The sequence below is a fragment of the Arvicola amphibius genome, chromosome X (genome assembly GCF_903992535.2).
Source record: "Arvicola amphibius chromosome X, mArvAmp1.2, whole genome shotgun sequence".
Taxonomy (NCBI): Eukaryota; Metazoa; Chordata; class Mammalia; order Rodentia; family Cricetidae; genus Arvicola; species Arvicola amphibius.
This window is the reverse complement of record NC_052065.1, coordinates 34,356,307-34,375,006: the sequence shown is the minus strand read 5'-3', so window position 1 is coordinate 34,375,006 and position 18,700 is coordinate 34,356,307. Positions and strand designations below refer to the sequence as shown.

The 18,700-nt window shown below is 44.0% G+C and overlaps 1 protein-coding gene across 1 annotated transcript; it reads left to right on the top strand.

Moving 5' to 3' along the window:
• The first annotated feature begins 3,759 nt into the window (after nucleotides 1-3,759).
• On the top strand, nucleotides 3,760-14,222 carry LOC119804536 (complement factor properdin). The gene is made up of 9 exons (XM_038315925.2): nucleotides 3,760-7,145; nucleotides 7,233-7,383; nucleotides 8,731-8,906; nucleotides 9,313-9,483; nucleotides 9,609-9,800; nucleotides 10,003-10,176; nucleotides 10,392-10,583; nucleotides 10,723-10,834; nucleotides 13,993-14,222. Exons 1-9 carry the CDS (start codon nucleotides 7,082-7,084, stop codon nucleotides 14,156-14,158), a joined length of 1,398 nt encoding a protein of 465 aa, XP_038171853.1. The 5' UTR covers nucleotides 3,760-7,081; the 3' UTR covers nucleotides 14,159-14,222.
• Nucleotides 14,223-18,700: the final 4,478 nt, after the last annotated feature.

The following is an 18,700-nucleotide window of genomic DNA, read 5'->3' as shown; positions in this document are numbered from 1 at the left end:
GCTGTTGGTTTTTTTTCTCCTGATAGCAGAATGAGCTATGACAGGCATGAATGTATGTGAAGAACAGTAATGATGGCATATACACTGATACAGACTGCTGATTGATAACCAGTGTGGTGAGAGAAACTGAAAGATTTGTGTGTGATAGGCCAAAAGTGTGACCACAAAAATTTTTGTGCATATGTGTGTATTGTCTTGTGTGTGGCAACTGGACAGCAACCTTGGGTGTTGTCCTCTGGAACACTGTCCCCCTCCTTTGAGACAAGGTCTCACATTGGCTTAGACTTTACCAGTTGGAATACAGTGGCTGGCCATCAAGCCTCAAGGATCCACCTGTCTCCACCTCCGAATTCTGGGATTGCAAGCTTATGTTTCTCTATGCCTGGAATTTTTACCTGCATTCTGAGGATCCAATGTGTGTTCTCATGCCTGCAAAGCAAATGTTTCATTGACTAGGTCATTCCTCCAGTCCCAACTGCAATTGACTTTGTCTATGTGAGATATTGTGGCTGTATTTCAGAAACTCAACCAAGACTGAATGAATTATTAGATACTATGTAAGAAGAGCTAGGTGTGTTATTATATACCTATAGTCCCAGCTGAAACTGGGGCAAAAGTCTTTTGAATTTAAGAACAGTCTAGGCTACATAGCAAGATCCTGTCTCAAAACGAAAACCTGCAGTGATTTATACATATTCTTTATAGTAGGGAATGGGGACTGCAAGTTAGTCATTGTTTGACAGACTGGTAGCATGGATAAATTGACCAAAACCATAGGTGAAAGTGTCATGGAACTGGTGGAAGTTGACAAGGACCACCATTTGTAGATGAGAAATCTCACTGTTTAGTAGCAGGCTGTCCTCAGCATTTGAGAGTGGTTTGTGTGTGAAATTAAGTCATAGAAGTATATGCGTAAGCAATTGGTTGTGTGAAAGATAATGACCACTAGACCCAAGAAGTGACTGATAAGACACAAGGTATAAGACTATGTGTATGAATTGTTTCAGAGAAACCATGAGAAAGTCTGCGAAACGGATTGGCTATAGCTGCTAAAGTCTGAAAGGCTAGCATGTGTGTGTGTGTGTGTGTGAGAGAGAGAGAGAGAGAGAGAAATCCTGAGTCTAGTGAGTGCAGACTGGTTTGCAATTAACAATTGCAGCTTCCCCACAGGTTCTGGTGAGGTTGAGGAGCTGATACACAAACCTGTCTGTGGGAGGAGAAAAGGACCATGGGACCAGCAGTAGCAAGGACTCATAGTCAGCAGTTGTGAGACAAACTTGACAACCAAATGGTGTCTGAAAAGTATGTAAGTCTGAAACATTTCATAAAACTGAATGAAACCTTATGTATGGAAAACAAAATGAGACTGAGCCAGTGAACTACTGTATAACCACAATCAGGATATGTGAGAAACTTGGAGGCTATTCAATGTACAGATATATCCATGATAGCTGACTGTATGAGGAAAACAATGGTGTGTTTGACAAGGACATGGGAAGCTCATCACACAAGACTTAATGAAAGCCTTGTAGCAATTGTTAATTAGTGACCTTGTATATCAGAAGGTACTGAGGGAATATGATGGTGAGACTGAATGGCTGAATGGACCAGGTGTCTAAGAAGCTATATATATATGTGAAATTCTTTGCTTGGCATGGTGGCTCACACCTCCATTTCTAGCACTCAAGAGGCTGAGGTAGGAGTTCATGAGTTCAAGACTAGCCTAGCTACATAGTCAGTTTGAAGCCAGCCTAGGCTGTAGAGTGAGACCCTGTCTCAAAACAAAACACTACCTTGTCAATAAAGGAGTCAACATGGTGAAAGGTGATTGAGAAGAATTTTATTACTCCTTGAGGAAGATGAGGTGTTTGAGGTACTGTGCCTTTGTGTGTTCAGAGGAGACTGGAACTCTGTAACAGGCTATACATAGGGAATTCTTGGGGATGTAACCTAAGTGGCTTTAAGAGAGAAGGGGGGTTTGAGAAATGGTGATTTTATATGTATAAGTAACTTCATAAGACTTATTTAGTGGTGACTATACATCAGTAATTGTGCATGTAAGAAAATATTAGGCCAAGGGAAATAAATAGTTCCTGTGATGGTAGAACTGTGCTTATACATGTGGTAAAATTGACTTAGTGAGAGAAAGTACTGGTGATAGTAACCAAATGAGACAGACTATAACACATGATCTCTCTCTCTCTCTCTCTCTCTCTCTCTCTCTCTGTGTGTGTGTGTGTGTGTGTGTGTGTGTGTGTGTGTGTGTGTGTGTGTGTGTGTTAGTAGAAGACTAATGAGGCAGGGGATCAGTGACAGAGAACTTGAGTGAATGATAGTGTCTGAAAAGTTATGTAATCAAGCACATATAAATATGTATGCAAGCCAAACGTGGTGGTGCGTGCCTGTAATCCTAGCAAACAGGAGGTAGAAGCAAGAGTATCAGATGTTCAGCGTCACCATTGGCTATTCAATTGAAGAGCATTGCAGGATATATAACCCTATTATCTTAAAAAATGAACACAAAATCATGTAGGTCAGACAAGATGGTTCAGCAGTTAAGTAAACTAACCCCAAAGCATAGTAACCTGTTTTCCATCCCCAGAACCCACATATTGGGAGGAGAGAACTGACTCTCAAAAGTCATTCACTGACCTAGTAAAATAAAATGGGCCAGCAAGATGGCTCTGTGGGTAAATGCACTTATCATCAAACTTGACAACCTGAGTCCCTGGGACTCAATGATAGAAGGAAAGAACCAATTCCTACAAGTTGCCTTCTAACCTACACACACACACAAACACCATATATATATATATATATATATATATATATATATATATATATATATATATATATGAACCTGTTCCTAGGAGGCTGTAGTAGAGACTAGAAATCCAGAACTCTGTATATAAGTGAAAAATAAGAGAAAGTAATTGAAATCAAATGAGGCCATATCTGAGAGATCACAGAATGCATGTACTAGAGCCTCCTCTGTCCTCTTCCTCCACAGGCCTCTCCTACTTAGTCTCCTGAGTAAGCCTCCAGTTCTTCAAACTTGAAATGCTGAGATTAAATAACCTGCACTTTGCCCAGAACTCCTTCCTCATACAATCTCCAGATAGTCTTATCTGGTCTTAGCATTTCAGATAGATGCTGGAAGGTGATGCCTGCTGTTAGCACTTACTAGAAATTCAACATTTATTTTATTTATTGATTGTCTGTAGATGTTCGTTGTTCATCTGCTGTTAGTTCATACCTGTCTGGTGTCCTGAAGACCTAACAGCTAACAAATTAGACAAAAGTTTCTGTCCTTTTCAACACTCAGGATTCTGAGGCAGCAGGGTTGCCATGACGTGTAGCATGGAGATAGATGTCTGTGACCAAAGCCTATAATCCCAGTATGCAGGTGGGCTGCCATGAATTCAAGCCTTGTCTTATCTGCCTCCCCCTAAAAGAAAACTTTCTTTATGGGGCTGATACTCAGAGAAACTGACAAGAAAGATAAGTGAATTATATCAGGCAGTAATAAATGATACCAGATTCTCATTCTTTGTTTAAATAAGGAATCTGTTAAATCATTTGAATACCTTAAAAGTGGGGGGGGGGGGAAGTGCTGACAACCTTCATCCACAGGGAATCCTATGAGTATTTATGTTATGCCATGTAGGAACAAAGGAAATATCAATTATAACATTATTACCAGGATAAAAGATGATTGAATATTTGAATACCTTAAAAGTGGGGGGGGGGGAAGTGCTGACAACCTTCATCCACAGGGAATCCTATGAGTATTTATGTTATGCCATGTAGGAACAAAGGAAATATCAATTATAACATTATTACCAGGATAAAAGATGATTGAATAATGAGCCAGGCAGGTTTGTTTTTACAAGATAATAGCATTGACAGCTGAAGTCTTGGAATCTTAACAAGAGCCTTTTTTTCAAGGCACACAGTTAGAGACAAACATATTCTCAGAAAATAGGGCACTTCTGTGATGGATAGAAATATTACCAGAAATTTTGTCACCCCATCTTAATTAGGGTTTCTATTGCTGTGATGAAACACCATGACCAAAAAGCAAGTTGGGGTGGAAAGGGTTTATTTGACTTACATTCCACTGAAGGAAATCAGGACAGGAACTCAAACAGGGCAGGAACCTGGAGACAAGACCTGATGTAAAAGCCATGGAGGGGTGCTACTTACTGGCTTGCACCAGATGGCTTGTTTATCCTGCTTTCTGATAGAACACAGGACCACCAACCTGGGGATGGCACCACCCACAATGGGCTAGGTTCTCCCCCGTTGATCACTAATTAAGAAAATGCCTTACAACTGGATCTCATGGAGGCATTTCCTCAACTGAGGTTCCTTCTTCTCAGTGACTCTAGCTTGTACCAAGTTGGTACACAAAACCAGCTAGTACAACCCCCCAATCAAGAGCAGACTCTTGAGGGACTTCTATTTCAACCCCTGATCGACTTATTTATTAATAATTTATTTATTAATAATTTATTATTAATCTTGATTCAATCTTTAGAATGGTACTTATCTGTGACTGGGAAAACTAGAATGACATCTTTCTCAAGCTCCTTTTTGTAGATTATAAAGATTAATTTTATATACTTCTTTATTTTTGTGATGATGGGGATCAAACCCAAGGTCCAGCTCATGCTTAGTAGGCAGTCTACTACTGAACTACATCGCTAGAACACAAGAGTGCTTTTTTAAAAGCGGGTTCTAGAATTTTATTCATTAAGGCTTGTTTTAAAAAAAAAACTAGAAAATAAAGAGTAGATCTGTGGAGCTCAGATTTTTCCTTGGGGGAAAATGGGCTGAAGATGAATCGACGTTAACAGTAAAACAAGGCACCTGTAAAAATTTTTCTCTAGATATGACTCACCAAGAAAACTAAAGTGAGATCAAGGACCAAAATAGTGTTTCTCAAAGTTCTTCAAACCAGCATCAGTGTCTCCTGAGAGCTTCTCAGAAATGCATTAGTGGAGCCCCATGCCACACCTGCTGAGTGAAAAATAGGTGGGACCCAGCAATCTGCAGTTGGGTCAAGAAGCCCTGTGGGTGATTCTGGTATGTCCTAAGACTAGAAAGCGATGCCATCCAAGAAGGGTCACAGGAAAAGACTTGTGAAAGGTATTTATTGCTACTCTCCACTTGTAGAGTTTGAGTTCTTCAGAGGCAGTAATTTTTATCTGTCCTATTCTCTATTCCATCTAATGCTGAGAACCATTCTGACCCTCAATAAATGTTAAACAATTTAATAAATGCAGCCAGGAACTATTCTAAGTATTTTAATTCTCAGGCAGTGACAGATCTATGTCAGGTGCTGTAAATGTGCTTTATTTTTTCAGTACTGTGGATCAAACCCATTTGCTGGGCAAATGGCATACTACTGAGCTAAACTCCCAACCATCCCTTTGCTTGCTTGTTTGTTTTGGTTTTGGTTTTTTGAGACGAGGTTTCCCTGAGCAACAGTCCTAGCTGTCCTAGAACTCACTCTGTAGACCAGACTAGCCTCGAACTCACAGAGATCCACCTGCCTCCTGAGTGCTGGGTTTAAAGGCGCACACCACCACCACCCAGCTTGCTTGTTTGTTTTTTAAACTGGATCTCATGTACCTATCTTAAAACTTGCTGTGTATCCAAGGATAGTCTTGAACTTCTGATCTTCTTGCCTCTACCTCCCAATTGCTAAGACTACAGGTATCATTGTGCTCAATTTATATGATTCTAAGTAACAAATTGAGGGCTTTATCAATGCTAATTAGCACTCTACCAACTGAGCTACATCTCTAGCCACCCCAGTCTTTAAACATTTTGCTGCATCTATTTATTGGGAGGACATGGCACACAGGTGCCACAATGCACATATGGAGGTCAGAGGACAATTTAAGGGAGTCAGTTATCTCTTTCTATCATGCAAGTTCTAGGAATTAAACTCAGGGTATCAGGTTTTGCAGCAAGCACCGTCACACACTGAGCAATCTCACCTCTACCCTGCCCTTTAAGTTTTATATTTGGAGACAGAATCTCACTGAATTAGTCAGGGTAGCCTTGCACCCACACTGTAGCCTAGGCAAGCCTTGAACTTTCATTCTGCTTGTTTCAACCTCCAAAGCAGCTAAGATTACAGGCCTGAACCTCCCAAGGCCCTGTTTGTGTGCACATTTTACAGAAAAGGAAACGGGCTTAGAGGCAAATGTTATCTACCCTAGGTACTCAGAACACGGCCCAGATGGTTCTCTCTTCTCTACTCCTGTAGACCCTAAGGATTACTTCAGATGCTCCCCTTGGGCAATGGGTATGCCTAAAGCACCCCCTACCCCCGCCCACTTCTGAATCACTTCCCACACAATGCCACTTCCCTTTCTCACTTCCCTTGCATTGACCTCCCATACATACATGTTGACCACAGGAACCTCACTTTTAAGAAAGAGGTGGGTTTTCAAGAAGGAAGATGAAGCAGTTGTTCTGATGCCTTCTCCTGGACAGACTACTTGAGGAGGGCTACCCTCATTTCACCCTTCTTCAGTACCCCATTGAAGTTGATCTTGTCACGATAGTCAAGATTGTGTATTTTACAGCTAAGAAAATGAGCCAGCCATGGTGTGACATCCCTGTTCAAGGCAAGCCTGGTCTACAAAGCAAGTTTCAGGCCTGGTATGACAACATTATAAAACCTTGTCTCAAAAAAATAGGAAAAACTAAAGCTGAGAATTTAAAGTGACTTGTCCAAGGTCACATACCTAGGTGGTTCTTGCTTCAGACTTGCAGGCTCCAATGCCCTTCTGTGAGAAGTTATCTCATATGCATTAATTGAAAACTAAGAGGTTCCTGGGTAGAATGGGGTGGCAAAGATTGGGTGTCAGAACAGGACCAAGGGTAACACAGGAAATGGAGAGGGGAGAGAAGAGGAGGAGGCAGAGTTCTTAAGGGAAAGGTCAGAGCTAAAAAGGTCACACCCTCCCAGTTCCTCCTACCCTGGGTTCCTCTTTCCTAATCAGATCAGCCCAGATTAAGCAAGGCCTCTTCTCTATAAAAGTACAAAGACATACTGCTCAAAATGCTTGCTACAATGCAAGCCCTTCAGTCACTCTTGCTGCTACTGCTTATCCTGCCAGCCACAGGTAAGTGGGTGAGGGCCCAGATGTCCTCCCAGGGATGCCCAGGCCAACCACACCCTGATTGTCCTTTCCTCTCCCCTGATCTTACAGGTTCAGACCCTGTGCTCTGCTTCACCAAGTATGAGGAGTCCTCTGGCAAGTGCACAGGCCTGCTTGGTGGAGATGTCAGTGTGGAAAACTGCTGTCTCAATGCTGCCTATGCCTTCCAGGAGCATGGTGGTGGTCCCTGTCAGGCATGCAGGTTCGAGGGAACCTAGGCTAAGCTCTGTAATCTAGAACTGTACTCTCTTTCTCTGGAGCTTCTAAAAGTGCCTCCCACCCAAGTCTTCCTCATGACCATAGCTCAGAGTTTCAAAACCTTGGCACTATTGCCATTTGGAGCTCTTTGTTGGGGGGTATGGGTTCTGAGCATTGTTGGGTATTTTATAACACACCTGACCTTCCTCTAAGTATTTTAACAACTCCCTTCCACTGGTTCACAGGAATTGGGGTGTCTCTGACTCTTCACCTGCTCTTGGGATCTTTTTCCTCCTATTGGGTTGCCCCATCCGGCCCTGATATGAGGTTTTGTGCCTAATCTTATTGTATCTTGTTATGTTGTGTTCACTTGATATCCCTGAGAGGCCTGTTCCTTTCTGAAGAGAAACGAAGAAGTAGCTCTGAGGGGAGGGGTAAAAAGAGGGGAAACTAGTCAGAATGTATTGTATGAGAGAAGAATTAAAAAAAAGACAACTATAACTGACTCTAGAAACTGCCAAATGTCCCCTAGTAGAGACAAAATCAGCCCTTATTGAAATACTTTTTTCACTGTCAGGGCTTCCTGTAAATATTGCCGCAACTTGGTTATTTTTGGTGGTTATACTTAAGTGCTCATTGTACATAGATCCACCATAGGCCTGGAGAACTTTGGGTAAATTCTGAGGACAAAGCCAAAACCTTTCATTGTAATGCCACATTCATTGTGCGATTCCTCTGTGGCAGTTAGATCTCTGAAAGCACCTCAGTTCTCCTAATCATGACTTCCAGTTTACATACGTTGACTCTTTCTGTATTTTAGATATATTTTATGACTGCCTACTGTGTAATCAAGGTAACACTGTAAAGATGATGGGTTTGGAGATCTTGGAAAGCAGCTCTCTCCCCCTTCCCTATCATGCTAACAGTTTGTGTCTCTTTAGCACTAGCATGCATGCCCAGTTCTGTGTAGGAGGCTAAGAGTAGCTCTAGGATGTTTCTGAAGTGACCTCTGAGCTCCTGTTTACTAAGCACTTCCTGTCTGCCTGCAGCTGTACAGTGTGGTGACCTATTGGGTTCCTGGCAGAAGTTCCGGGCTTTTAGTCCTTAAATTTGCTTATTGTATATGGCTTTGCCCCTGGGGGATTTCCAGGGCCCTTGTCATAAAGGGAAATGAAATTTATCATACACTTACTGTATACTTACCTCTTCCTATTCAATTCCCCACCATCCCTAGTTGGTAAATAGGTTCTCATTGGTTCATCTTGTATATTTACCCAGAAACTCTCCTGTACCAACCTGTACTCTTTAGAGTCAGTTCATACCAGGATGAAACATGGGTTCCTCTCTGTAGGTCCCCACGATGGTCACCATGGTCCTCATGGGCCCCCTGCTCGGTTACATGCTCTGAGGGGTCCCAACTGCGACACAGGCGCTGTGTGGGCAGGGGTGGGCAGTGCTTTGAGAAGGTGGCTCCTAGGACCCTTGAGTGGCAGCTACAGGCCTGTGAGGACCAGCCATGCTGTCCAGGTAAGGAAAATCAGAAATTTGGACATGCACTTCTTACTACCTAGCCCCCAGGGCCAGAAACATCAGTGCAGAGGCCCTGAGGACAGACCTGTGTGTGGCTTTAAGGGGAACTGAGGAGGCTGGGATTGCTGGAGGAGAATGCTTAGGAGTGATGACGTTGATCTTAGTCTAAGAGATTTAGATGGAAAGGGGAGAGATTTACTTTGGCTTGATTTGGGAAGGGGATAGGCCATATCTGAAGCAGAAGGATGAGTACGAAGGCCACAGTCATAATCCAGATGAGCAATGCTGGTAGGACAGAAATAGGAACAAGAGATAGGAGGACAGAGTTAGCTTCTGTGGTACACACATGAAAGGAAGGAATCCTAAGTGCCACCCCCACCTCCCATCTCTTTTTCTCCCACAGAAATGGGTGGTTGGTCTGAGTGGGCACCCTGGGGGCCTTGCTCTGTCACCTGCTCCAAAGGAATCCAGACCCGTCAACGAGTATGTGATCACCCTGCTCCTAAGTGTGGGGGCCACTGTCCAGGAGAGGCCCAGCAATCACAGGCCTGTGACACTCAGAAGGTCTGCCCCAGTGAGTAAGGGCAGTGGAGGACATAGAAGGGGTACCCAGGATGGATCTGTTGGGTTAGAGCAGAAAACTGCCAGAAAAGACTTGAGCATGCCTGACCACAGTTCATCCCGCCACTCCTACCATAGCACATGGTGCTTGGGCAGCCTGGGGCCCCTGGGGCCCATGCTCAGGATCCTGCCTGGGTGGAGCTCAAGAACCTAAGGAAACACGAAGCCGCATGTGTTCTGCACCAGCACCTTCCCACCAGCCCCCTGGGAAACCCTGCTCAGGACCAGCCAATGAGCATCGGGGCTGCACTGGCCTGCCACCCTGTCCAGGTATGCAGGGATAAGGTCAATGGCACATAGCTAGCAGATCTTTGGATATCTGGTAAAGATACTGTGGTATTTGAGGAAATAGAGTTCTTGTACCATGTGACTAGAAACCCATCATTTAAAGATAGAGGTGGCAGGGAAGGAAGCTGGGGAGTATACATGATTAATGTGGCCTATCATTTCACTTTCTTTCCTGCTCCAACAGTGGCTGGTGGCTGGGGGCCATGGGGCCCTGTGAGCCCATGCTCTGTGACCTGTGGCCTAGGCCAGACCCTAGAACGACGGACATGTGATCATCCTGTACCCCGTCATGGGGGCCTCTTCTGTGCTGGTGATGCTACTCGGACCCACATCTGTAACACAGCTATGCATTGCCCTGGTTAGCACCTTAGGAGGCACTATTCCCATGCCTAAGCCCATCACTGCTGCCCACTTCCTGTTGCCAAAGCCTTGTTCCTGCCTCTGATTCTCCTCTTCCTGCCCTCTTGCCTTGGTTCACCTCTACTCTGTCATTCCCACTCCTTTCCAGAGCCTTCATTCCTTCCCCTGAGGCCCTTTACTTGCTCCAAACCCCTTTGTCCTTTATCTCTACAGTAAATGGGGAGTGGGAAACCTGGGGGAAATGGAGTCGCTGCAGCCGTGTGAACATGAAGTCCATCAGCTGTGAAGAAATCCCAGGCCAGCAGTCACGCACAAGGACCTGTGGAGGCCGCAAGTTTGATGGAAAGAGATGTTATGGGAACTACCAAGATATTCGGCACTGCTATGACATCCATAATTGTGTCTGTGAGTAACCCACAGACAATACGGTAAGGGTGGACAGCCATGCAGTAGCAATGCTAGGAATCCTGTGTCCCTACACCCTTCTTTTCCTGTTGAGGCCTCCAGTTTTGACTGTGGCATTCTACCCCCTCCCCCATTGCAGTGAAAGGTTCATGGTCACAGTGGAGTACCTGGAGTCTGTGCACACCACCATGTGGACCCAACCCCACCCGTGTCCGCCAGCGTCTCTGCACACCTTTGCTCCCCAAGTTCTCGTGAGTTGGGGAACATTTTGTTCCTAGGAGGGGGTCATGATGCTGAATAATGAGAAGGGAGTTGGTTACACTGAACATAAGCTTCACCACTGCATCAAAGGTGCATGTCTTGCCAGTGCCATCTTCCAGTTTAGAGAAGAGGAGAAAAAGATGTGATGGGAGTGGCGGGTTGCTTCCCACCACCCAGCTAGCTTTAGCCAAAATAATTACACGGAAACTGTATTCATTTAAACACTGCCTGGCCCATTAGTTTCAGCCTCTTATTGGCTAATTCTCATATCTTGCTTTAACCTATATTTAGTAATCTGTGTAGCACCACAAGGTGGTGGCTTACCGGGAAGGATCTTAGCCTGCATCCATCTCAGAGAGGAGATCTATGGCGTCTGCCTGAGGCATCTGCCTGACTCTGCTTTCTTTCTCTCACAATTCTGTTCTGCCTACTCCGCCTACCTAATTTTCTGTCCTATTAAGGGGCCAAGGCAGTTTCTTTATTAACCAATGAAAGTAACACATAGACAGATGACCCTCCTCCATCATTTCCCCTTTTTCTGTTTAAACAAAAAAGAAAGGCTTTAACTTTAACATAGTAAAATTACATATAACAAAACAGTTATCAAGTAAGAATTACAGTTATAATATTTAGATCTATTTTATATTTTACCATAACAAAGGAAAACTATAGCTATCTATTTATTCTTCAACTCCATCAAAGACTCCAGAAGGATATAATATTACCTAAGTAAACAAGAAGTAAGCAACTTTTAAAACTCTAGTGTAGTAAAGTGCAGCAGGCTGCATTCCTGCTGCCCGGATCCCAGCTGCCTGGCTAGCTTATGCCCCAAAATAACTACATGGAAATTGTATTCTTTTAAACACTGCCTGGCCCATTAGTTTCAGCCTCTTACTGCTCTCTCTTGCTTTAACCCATATTTAGTAATCTGTGTAGCACCACAAGGTGGTGGCTTACCGGAAAAGATTCAGCATGTCTGACCTGGTACCTGGCTTCATGGCGACTGTCTCAGGTCGGAGAATCATGGCGACTGACCAGAGAGGAAAGGCATGACGATTGACTAACTTCCCTTCTTCCCAGCATTCTGTTCTGTCTACTCCACCCACCTAAGGGCTGGCCTATCAAATGGGCCAAGGAAGTTTTCTTTATTAACCAATGAAATCAACTCAAACAGAAGACCCTCCCACATCACTCTAGAAATGACAGAGACATCTCACTGCCTGGACAGCCACCCAAAGTTCCTCTGTACCATTGGGGCATCCATCTTCAGCCTACAGGCCCATAGTATCCAGCAGACTTTTCCATGAAGCAGAAAATTCAAAGACAGTTCAGTCACTATCTGCTGTGTCCTGCAGAATGTCTCGCAGACTCTTTCATGAATCAGGAACCCCGAAAGACCATCTCACCTTTAGGCAAGTTCAACAGTCCTCTCTCTGTGGGTTCTTTGTGTCCAGTTTATGTAACAGTCCAGGCAAGAGCAGTTTCTTGTCCAAACTCCATAAGGAGCCTCTTCAATGCCCATCTTCCTCTTGAAGTAGCTGGTGCTGCCAGGAGCAGATATGTTTCATTGTCATGAAAAGCCCTAAGTTATTAAAACATTTAAAATGCCATATTGTCTTTAGAAGATATGAAGAATGCCTATCTAACTGAAATATATCTCTATATATCTAGAAAATCTAACTAACATGACTACAAGTTTGACTATTATTGGTGATTATCCATTAACAACCTATATTTCTAATTATTTCCAGTAAAGCTAGCTGGCGGCGGGAGCTGGGAAGCAGCCCACAGCTCCATCTACAAAAAGAATAGGAGAGGCAATTAGGGATGACTTCATGGCCTCTGTGCTCCTTGGTTACTAATGCAATCACTCAGCTGTGCTTCCAAGCACACAGTCTTTCATGTGGCCTTCCCCATTGAACTCTTAGCACACTTTGACTTACTAAGTCACCCATGCCTCCATTCATCCACTCCACATTTCAAGGCCTTTTCAGCAACAGTTGCAGATAAAAAGAACCCACATCTGTGGACAGAAGGGACCCAGGTGAGATGAGCTATGATACAATCTGTATAAAAATAACAGGTAAGTGGCAATGAGACTATCACTGTCCTCTAGACCTAGAAAGCTAACCAGGCCCAGAGGTAATTGTGCAGATGAGGATTGGAAGAAGCATTCCGGACATCCAAATTGTGAGCAGGGTCCTGGAGAGAACTGATGAGCCACCCCAAGTGTTTACTGGACATCACAGTGGACCAGGGGTTAGAAAGGGTTAAGCTAGCCATCCCTTCCTTATACCACCACAGAGGTCAAGATTCAGTGGCCTTTTCCCAGCTAGTGAGAGGCCTGTTGTTGGGATCTCTCCGCTGTGGATGTCAAATTGGTTCCTCAAGAAGAGTTAAAGGCTATGTAGAGAAGAACCAATTGAGAGAATCTGGGTGAAAATGAATGGAGGGCTTGCCTACTAGGAGAAAGAATCCTGGCAAAAAACATTCCTGGATATATAAGGTTCCATTCGGATAAAGCAGGGAGAGGTAGAGAAAAGAAATGGGCAGAAGGAGAAGAAGGAGAAAGAATGGATTGGGGTAGGGATTTAAGGTGAGTATGAGGAGAGAGAAAGGGTATGGAGGTAAGAGAGTATTTTTAATCCTGCCATTTTTTAGATAAGGGAAACAAAAACAGGAAGTTTTTCTTTTTTATATCAGAAATAGCCCAATATCACAGTTAAACATAGTATTAGATACACAGTAAGTTGCTAATCAAGGTGTGGTGATGCAAACTTGTAATCCTAACTCCTTGAAAGGCTAGAGCCAAAAGGACCACATGTTCAAGACTTTCCAAGAGTTCAAGGCTAGCCTGGGTGATACAGTGAGACTCTGCAGGTTAAAAAAAAAATAGGGGACAGGTCAGTAGGGCCTAAAAGAAGAAGAAAAATAATGCTATGCTATGTAGGGCATTTGCCTAGCAAGTACAATCTACTACCACAAAAAAATGGTTCTGCTTATGAGACATGCTTGCAATTCCCATATTTGTGGGGCTGAGGCAGGAGGATCATTGACTTTGAGATCCGACTCTCAAAAAAGAAAAGGTTTTCGATGTATTCTTGATGTTCCTGAGCTTCTCTTCTCCATTGCTTCCCCAACATCCCAGGCCTACAGTTTCCATGGTCGAAGGTCAGGGTGAGAAGAATGTTACCTTCTCAGGAACTCCACGGCCACTGTGTGAAGAGCTACAGGGGCAGAAGCTGATGGTGGAAGAGAAACGCCCATGTCTGCATGTGCCTGCCTGCAAAGACCCAGAGGAGGAGAAACGCTAAAGTCTCTTGCTTCCATTCTAACCCCCTGATCTTCCAGACTTCAATAAACAGCCTTTCTAAACTCTTCTAAGATTCCTTAAAGAAGGGAGCTAACATACCCCCTTTCCTGTTAGTGAGGCAGCAGAATTTTCTGAGCAAAGTAGTAGTGGCCTGTTGTGAAATATTCTGTTCTATTGTACTTGCAGCTTGAAAGCAAGTGTCCAGCCCCAGCCTGTCTTTGCCACAACTATAAGGGGGTGGACTGGGAAACTGTCAAGAAGGTGAGTTTTGTCATGATCTCTCTCCATCCGCTCCTCATCAGAACTTTCGGAGCTCAGTCCGGTGCTCCAATGTGGGGCTCTGTCTCTATCTCCATCCATCGCCAGGTGAAGGTTAAGGCTCACAGTGAGCCCGTCCATGCTGTAGAGTTCACATTCATTGCTGTTGTCCTGAGCTCCGAAAGTTCTGATGAGGAGCAGATGGAGAGAGATCATGAGAAAGAAAGTCAGAACCATGAGGGATGCGTTCACCCACTGAGACGGCAGGACAGAACTAATGGGAGACCACCAAGTCCACTTGGAATGGGACTGATGAAACATGCGACCAAATCGGACTCTCTGAGGGTGGCTGATGGTGGAGGCTGACCGAGGAGCCAAGGACAATGGCGATGGGCTTGGTCTCTACGACATGGACGGGCTCTGTGTGAGCCTTGTCAGTTTGGTTGCTCACCTTCCTGGACCTGGGGGGAGTTGGGAGGACCTTGGACTCAACATAGTGTAGAGAACCCTGATGGCTGTTTGGCCTCAAGAGGGAGGGAGTGGGGGTGTGGGTGGAGGGGAGGGGAGGGAAGGGGAGGAGGAGGGGAAGAGATGGCAATTTTTAATAAAAAATAAATAAACTGGAAAAAAAATTATCAAAAAAAAAACAAAAAAAAAAAAAAGAAGGTGAGTTTTGTCATTGGCTGCTCACCTTGGCAGGAACTTTTTGATTAGCCCATGTGCTATTTAGTTGCTGTCTCTTTATGAAGTTCCCTAGGTTCCACCCACTCATCAGAGCCTCTCAGCTGGCAGATCTGCCAAAGTAGTGAACTGGGTGGGATGTGAGCAGAGTTGGCACCCAGCTGAGGAAGCACCTGCACCCACCCACTGAAAACAGCCTAGCTCTGACACCACAATTACCAATAACAGATAGTTGGGGACGGGGCACTGAGGAGGTGGCTATGATGCACTTTAAGCTAGGGCAGGGGCAAAGAGAAGCTAGATTAGCATCAGCCTATAGGAATTCCCAAATGCATCTTTTTGTATCTGTTCATTTAACACTTTAGTGTCTACTGTGTGCTGGAGATAAGTCCAAGCATCAGGGCTGAAGGAGGACTGGTAGAAGGCGAGGACATTTGAGAGCCAGTAAGCACACTCAGAATAAGCATTCCTTTTATTCAAACATGTATTCAATGCTTAGTGCCTCCTATATATTAACAGTAGTGCTGGGCATGGGGCCACAAGGGAAAGAAGGAATCAACTGCCCATGCATGTCTCTACAGTAAAGCTAACACACCCAGACGAGTGTTTTTGGAATTTGATCATTCATTTACCATTCACTGAATGCTACGCCCCCTCATAATAGAATTATGAAGGAATCATAATAGGGGTAATAGCTAACACTTAGAAAACAACTTTCTGGGAGCCAAATAGTATCTTAAGGCTTGCCATAGTGTGGATTCATTTAATCCACAATGAAACCCTAAGAGTCAATATTATCCCCACTCTACAAAGGAGAAACTAGCCCAGAAAGGTAATAAACAGGATGTTTTTGAAGCGCCGCACATGTGGCACAGTGTTAAGTATTAGGAGCAGAGTTTGCAACTTTGTGCAGTAGGTGAAGGGGATCTTTTTGTGGGGGAGATTGGTGAGACCCAGAGTCTTGTCAGTAACATGATCCAGTTGATGGGTAGAGGTAAAGAAAAGTCCATGAGAACATAGTCATCTTGAGAAGACTGAGTTAAAGTAAGAGTTTCTTGTTGCTACTACAGAGTGTAAGAGATAGGTCCTTGCAAGAAAGTGGAAGCTTGGCTGTGAATGTATGCATGGTGGAATACACATCTCTATAATGTAGACTTTTAGAGCTGTATTGGGTATGTGGTTTAAGAAGTTATAACTGCACCCAAAGCCATGAGGGGTGTGTGTACTTATACTAGGGTGGCATGGCTATGTGCTGTGGGCTTAAGCAGTGTGTTGCTCATCAACACACAAGAAATGATTCTTATACTTTTCTGTATGCCTATCCTGTTGGAGAAAATGGTGTGGCGATTTCCCTCTGCCTTGAGTTAAAACACCCCAGGAGGAGTGGAAGGCAAATTCCTCTAAAAGACAATCTATAAAAGATTGTCTCTTGATTGTTTTAATTTCTAAAAACAACCACCTAGGGGAAAGGATGGCACTAGGAAGCTACAAGTACTAAGAGTCTGTGTTTCCCAGGAAGAGTTATAGTCAAGGTGGTTGTGTGGAGCCCTGATTCAGACCCAGAGGGGCCAATACAAGTCGCAAGACCTGCAACTGCTGAGTCACCAGAGAGGTCACCACATACCATGATTTTTCTCAAATTAGCAATAGAATTATACATTTTAGAACATTAGAAATACCCAATATGCAGGGAGTTCCTCATTTGAATTGCCAGAAAGCATCCTGCAGAGGAGGAAAAGGGATTAGCCAAACAAAGTCCTAGAGCACAAACTAAAGCTGACTAGGATGGAAGAGGGGAGAAATGATGGCTTGGGAATGTTGAACTTGAGAGCTGTAGGAACCTAGGGGGAAAGGGTTGAGGAAAGTTAGGTGGAAACATGGTTTCTAGAGGTGAGATGGTGATGGGCCAGGTTTTGAGTACTGAATGGAAAGGCATTTTTGATTGGACTACAGCACTTGCAAAGGGACAGAGGTTATGCCTCTCCTCTGCTTACCCCTTTTACAGATGAAGAGACCAACTCTCATAAAGATTAAATCACTTTCCCAACCATATGATGGAGGCTGATCTTGAGACCAGATATGAAACTCCAGGTCCCATACAAACCATTGACTTAATGAATAAGAAGTAAACAAATGGCCCGGCATGGTATTGCGTACCAGAAATCTCCTTACTGGAGAGATGGTGGCCAATCTGGGCTATATAATATCAGGCCAGTCTAAGCTAGATAGCAAAGATCTGGCGGCTTAAGAAGTCTTTCAGGCAAGAGACCCCAAATCTACTTGCTTATCTCCTGCCAGGCTGTCTAGTTCACCATCATTGCTCACTAGGGTCAATGATGTATTCATTCATTCTGGCCCTATCCCTTACTACAGTCCGACTCCACTTTGTTATGAACACACTGGCACTAGTTGTTCCATTTTCCTGACACATAGACTGATCACAGAAAATGTGATTCTTTGAAGGTGATTTGAAGCTTGTGGATTCCCCTCATTTGCAAAGTAGAAATTATATTTTCTTAGCATGGTAGTGTTTGAGGGTGGGATATGCCAGTGTACATATAAACAAATAACTATGAATTTAAAATTTTGTTGTAGCCAGGATCTTACAAGCTGACACAATGGTTTCTGTTCTACCACTATGTGGATTACTGTCTTAGTCAATGTTCTGTTGCTGTAAAGAGGTACCATGACCAAGACAATTCTCATAATAAAAAACATTTAATTGGGGGTTTGCAGGTTCAGAGGTGTGTCCATTATCATCATGGTCTGGAGCATGGTGGCAGGTACACAGCCTTGATACTAGAGAAGTAGCTGAGAGCTACATGCTGATCCACAGGCAACAGACAGAGAAAGAGACTTTGGGCTCGGCATGGGTTCTTGAACACTCAAAGCCCACCCCCAGTGACACTCTTCCTCCAACAAAGCTACACTTCCTAATCCTTTTAATTCTTTCAAATAGTGTCACTCCCTGGTGACTAAACATTTAAATATATGAGCCTATGGGAGCTTATTCTTATCAGACCACCACAAATTACCTCTCTCATATGAAAATATTGTTTGGCTTCCTCTCTGCAAAGTTCTTACATGTAGAGCCATGGACACTGATGACACTGGGTTTGGGCTAGGTCCAGAGGAGAAGCGTGAAGGCATGTAGACTAAATGTGTACATGGGAAGGAGGCTGGATACACATCAGGGCTAGCTAGCGCTGCAAGGAATGTTTTTGCATTGTATACCCAGGATTTCCATGCTCATCTGGGAGCATGTGATTTCTCTAGATGTGTATACTTGTTGAGACTCTCTGGACCTTTGTGTGTCAATGTGTTGCCTGTGTGTATAATGTGTGCTCAATATGTTCATGTATGTTACCCTGGGCTTGTGTGTCCATAAGTATAACTGGATATCTGTGTGTTCTATGATGTACATATACCCTGTGACTTTCCTTAATTTTTCTGTGTGTGTTATTTCCTATGTTTCTTCAGGCTCTCGCCACCAAGGGCAAAGATATGTACGCTACTCAAGCGTCTGCCTCTGTCTGTCTGGTGATGTTTACGCCATCCCCATGCTCTTTTCTTTGCGAGACACTGTGGATGCAGGAAACAGGTC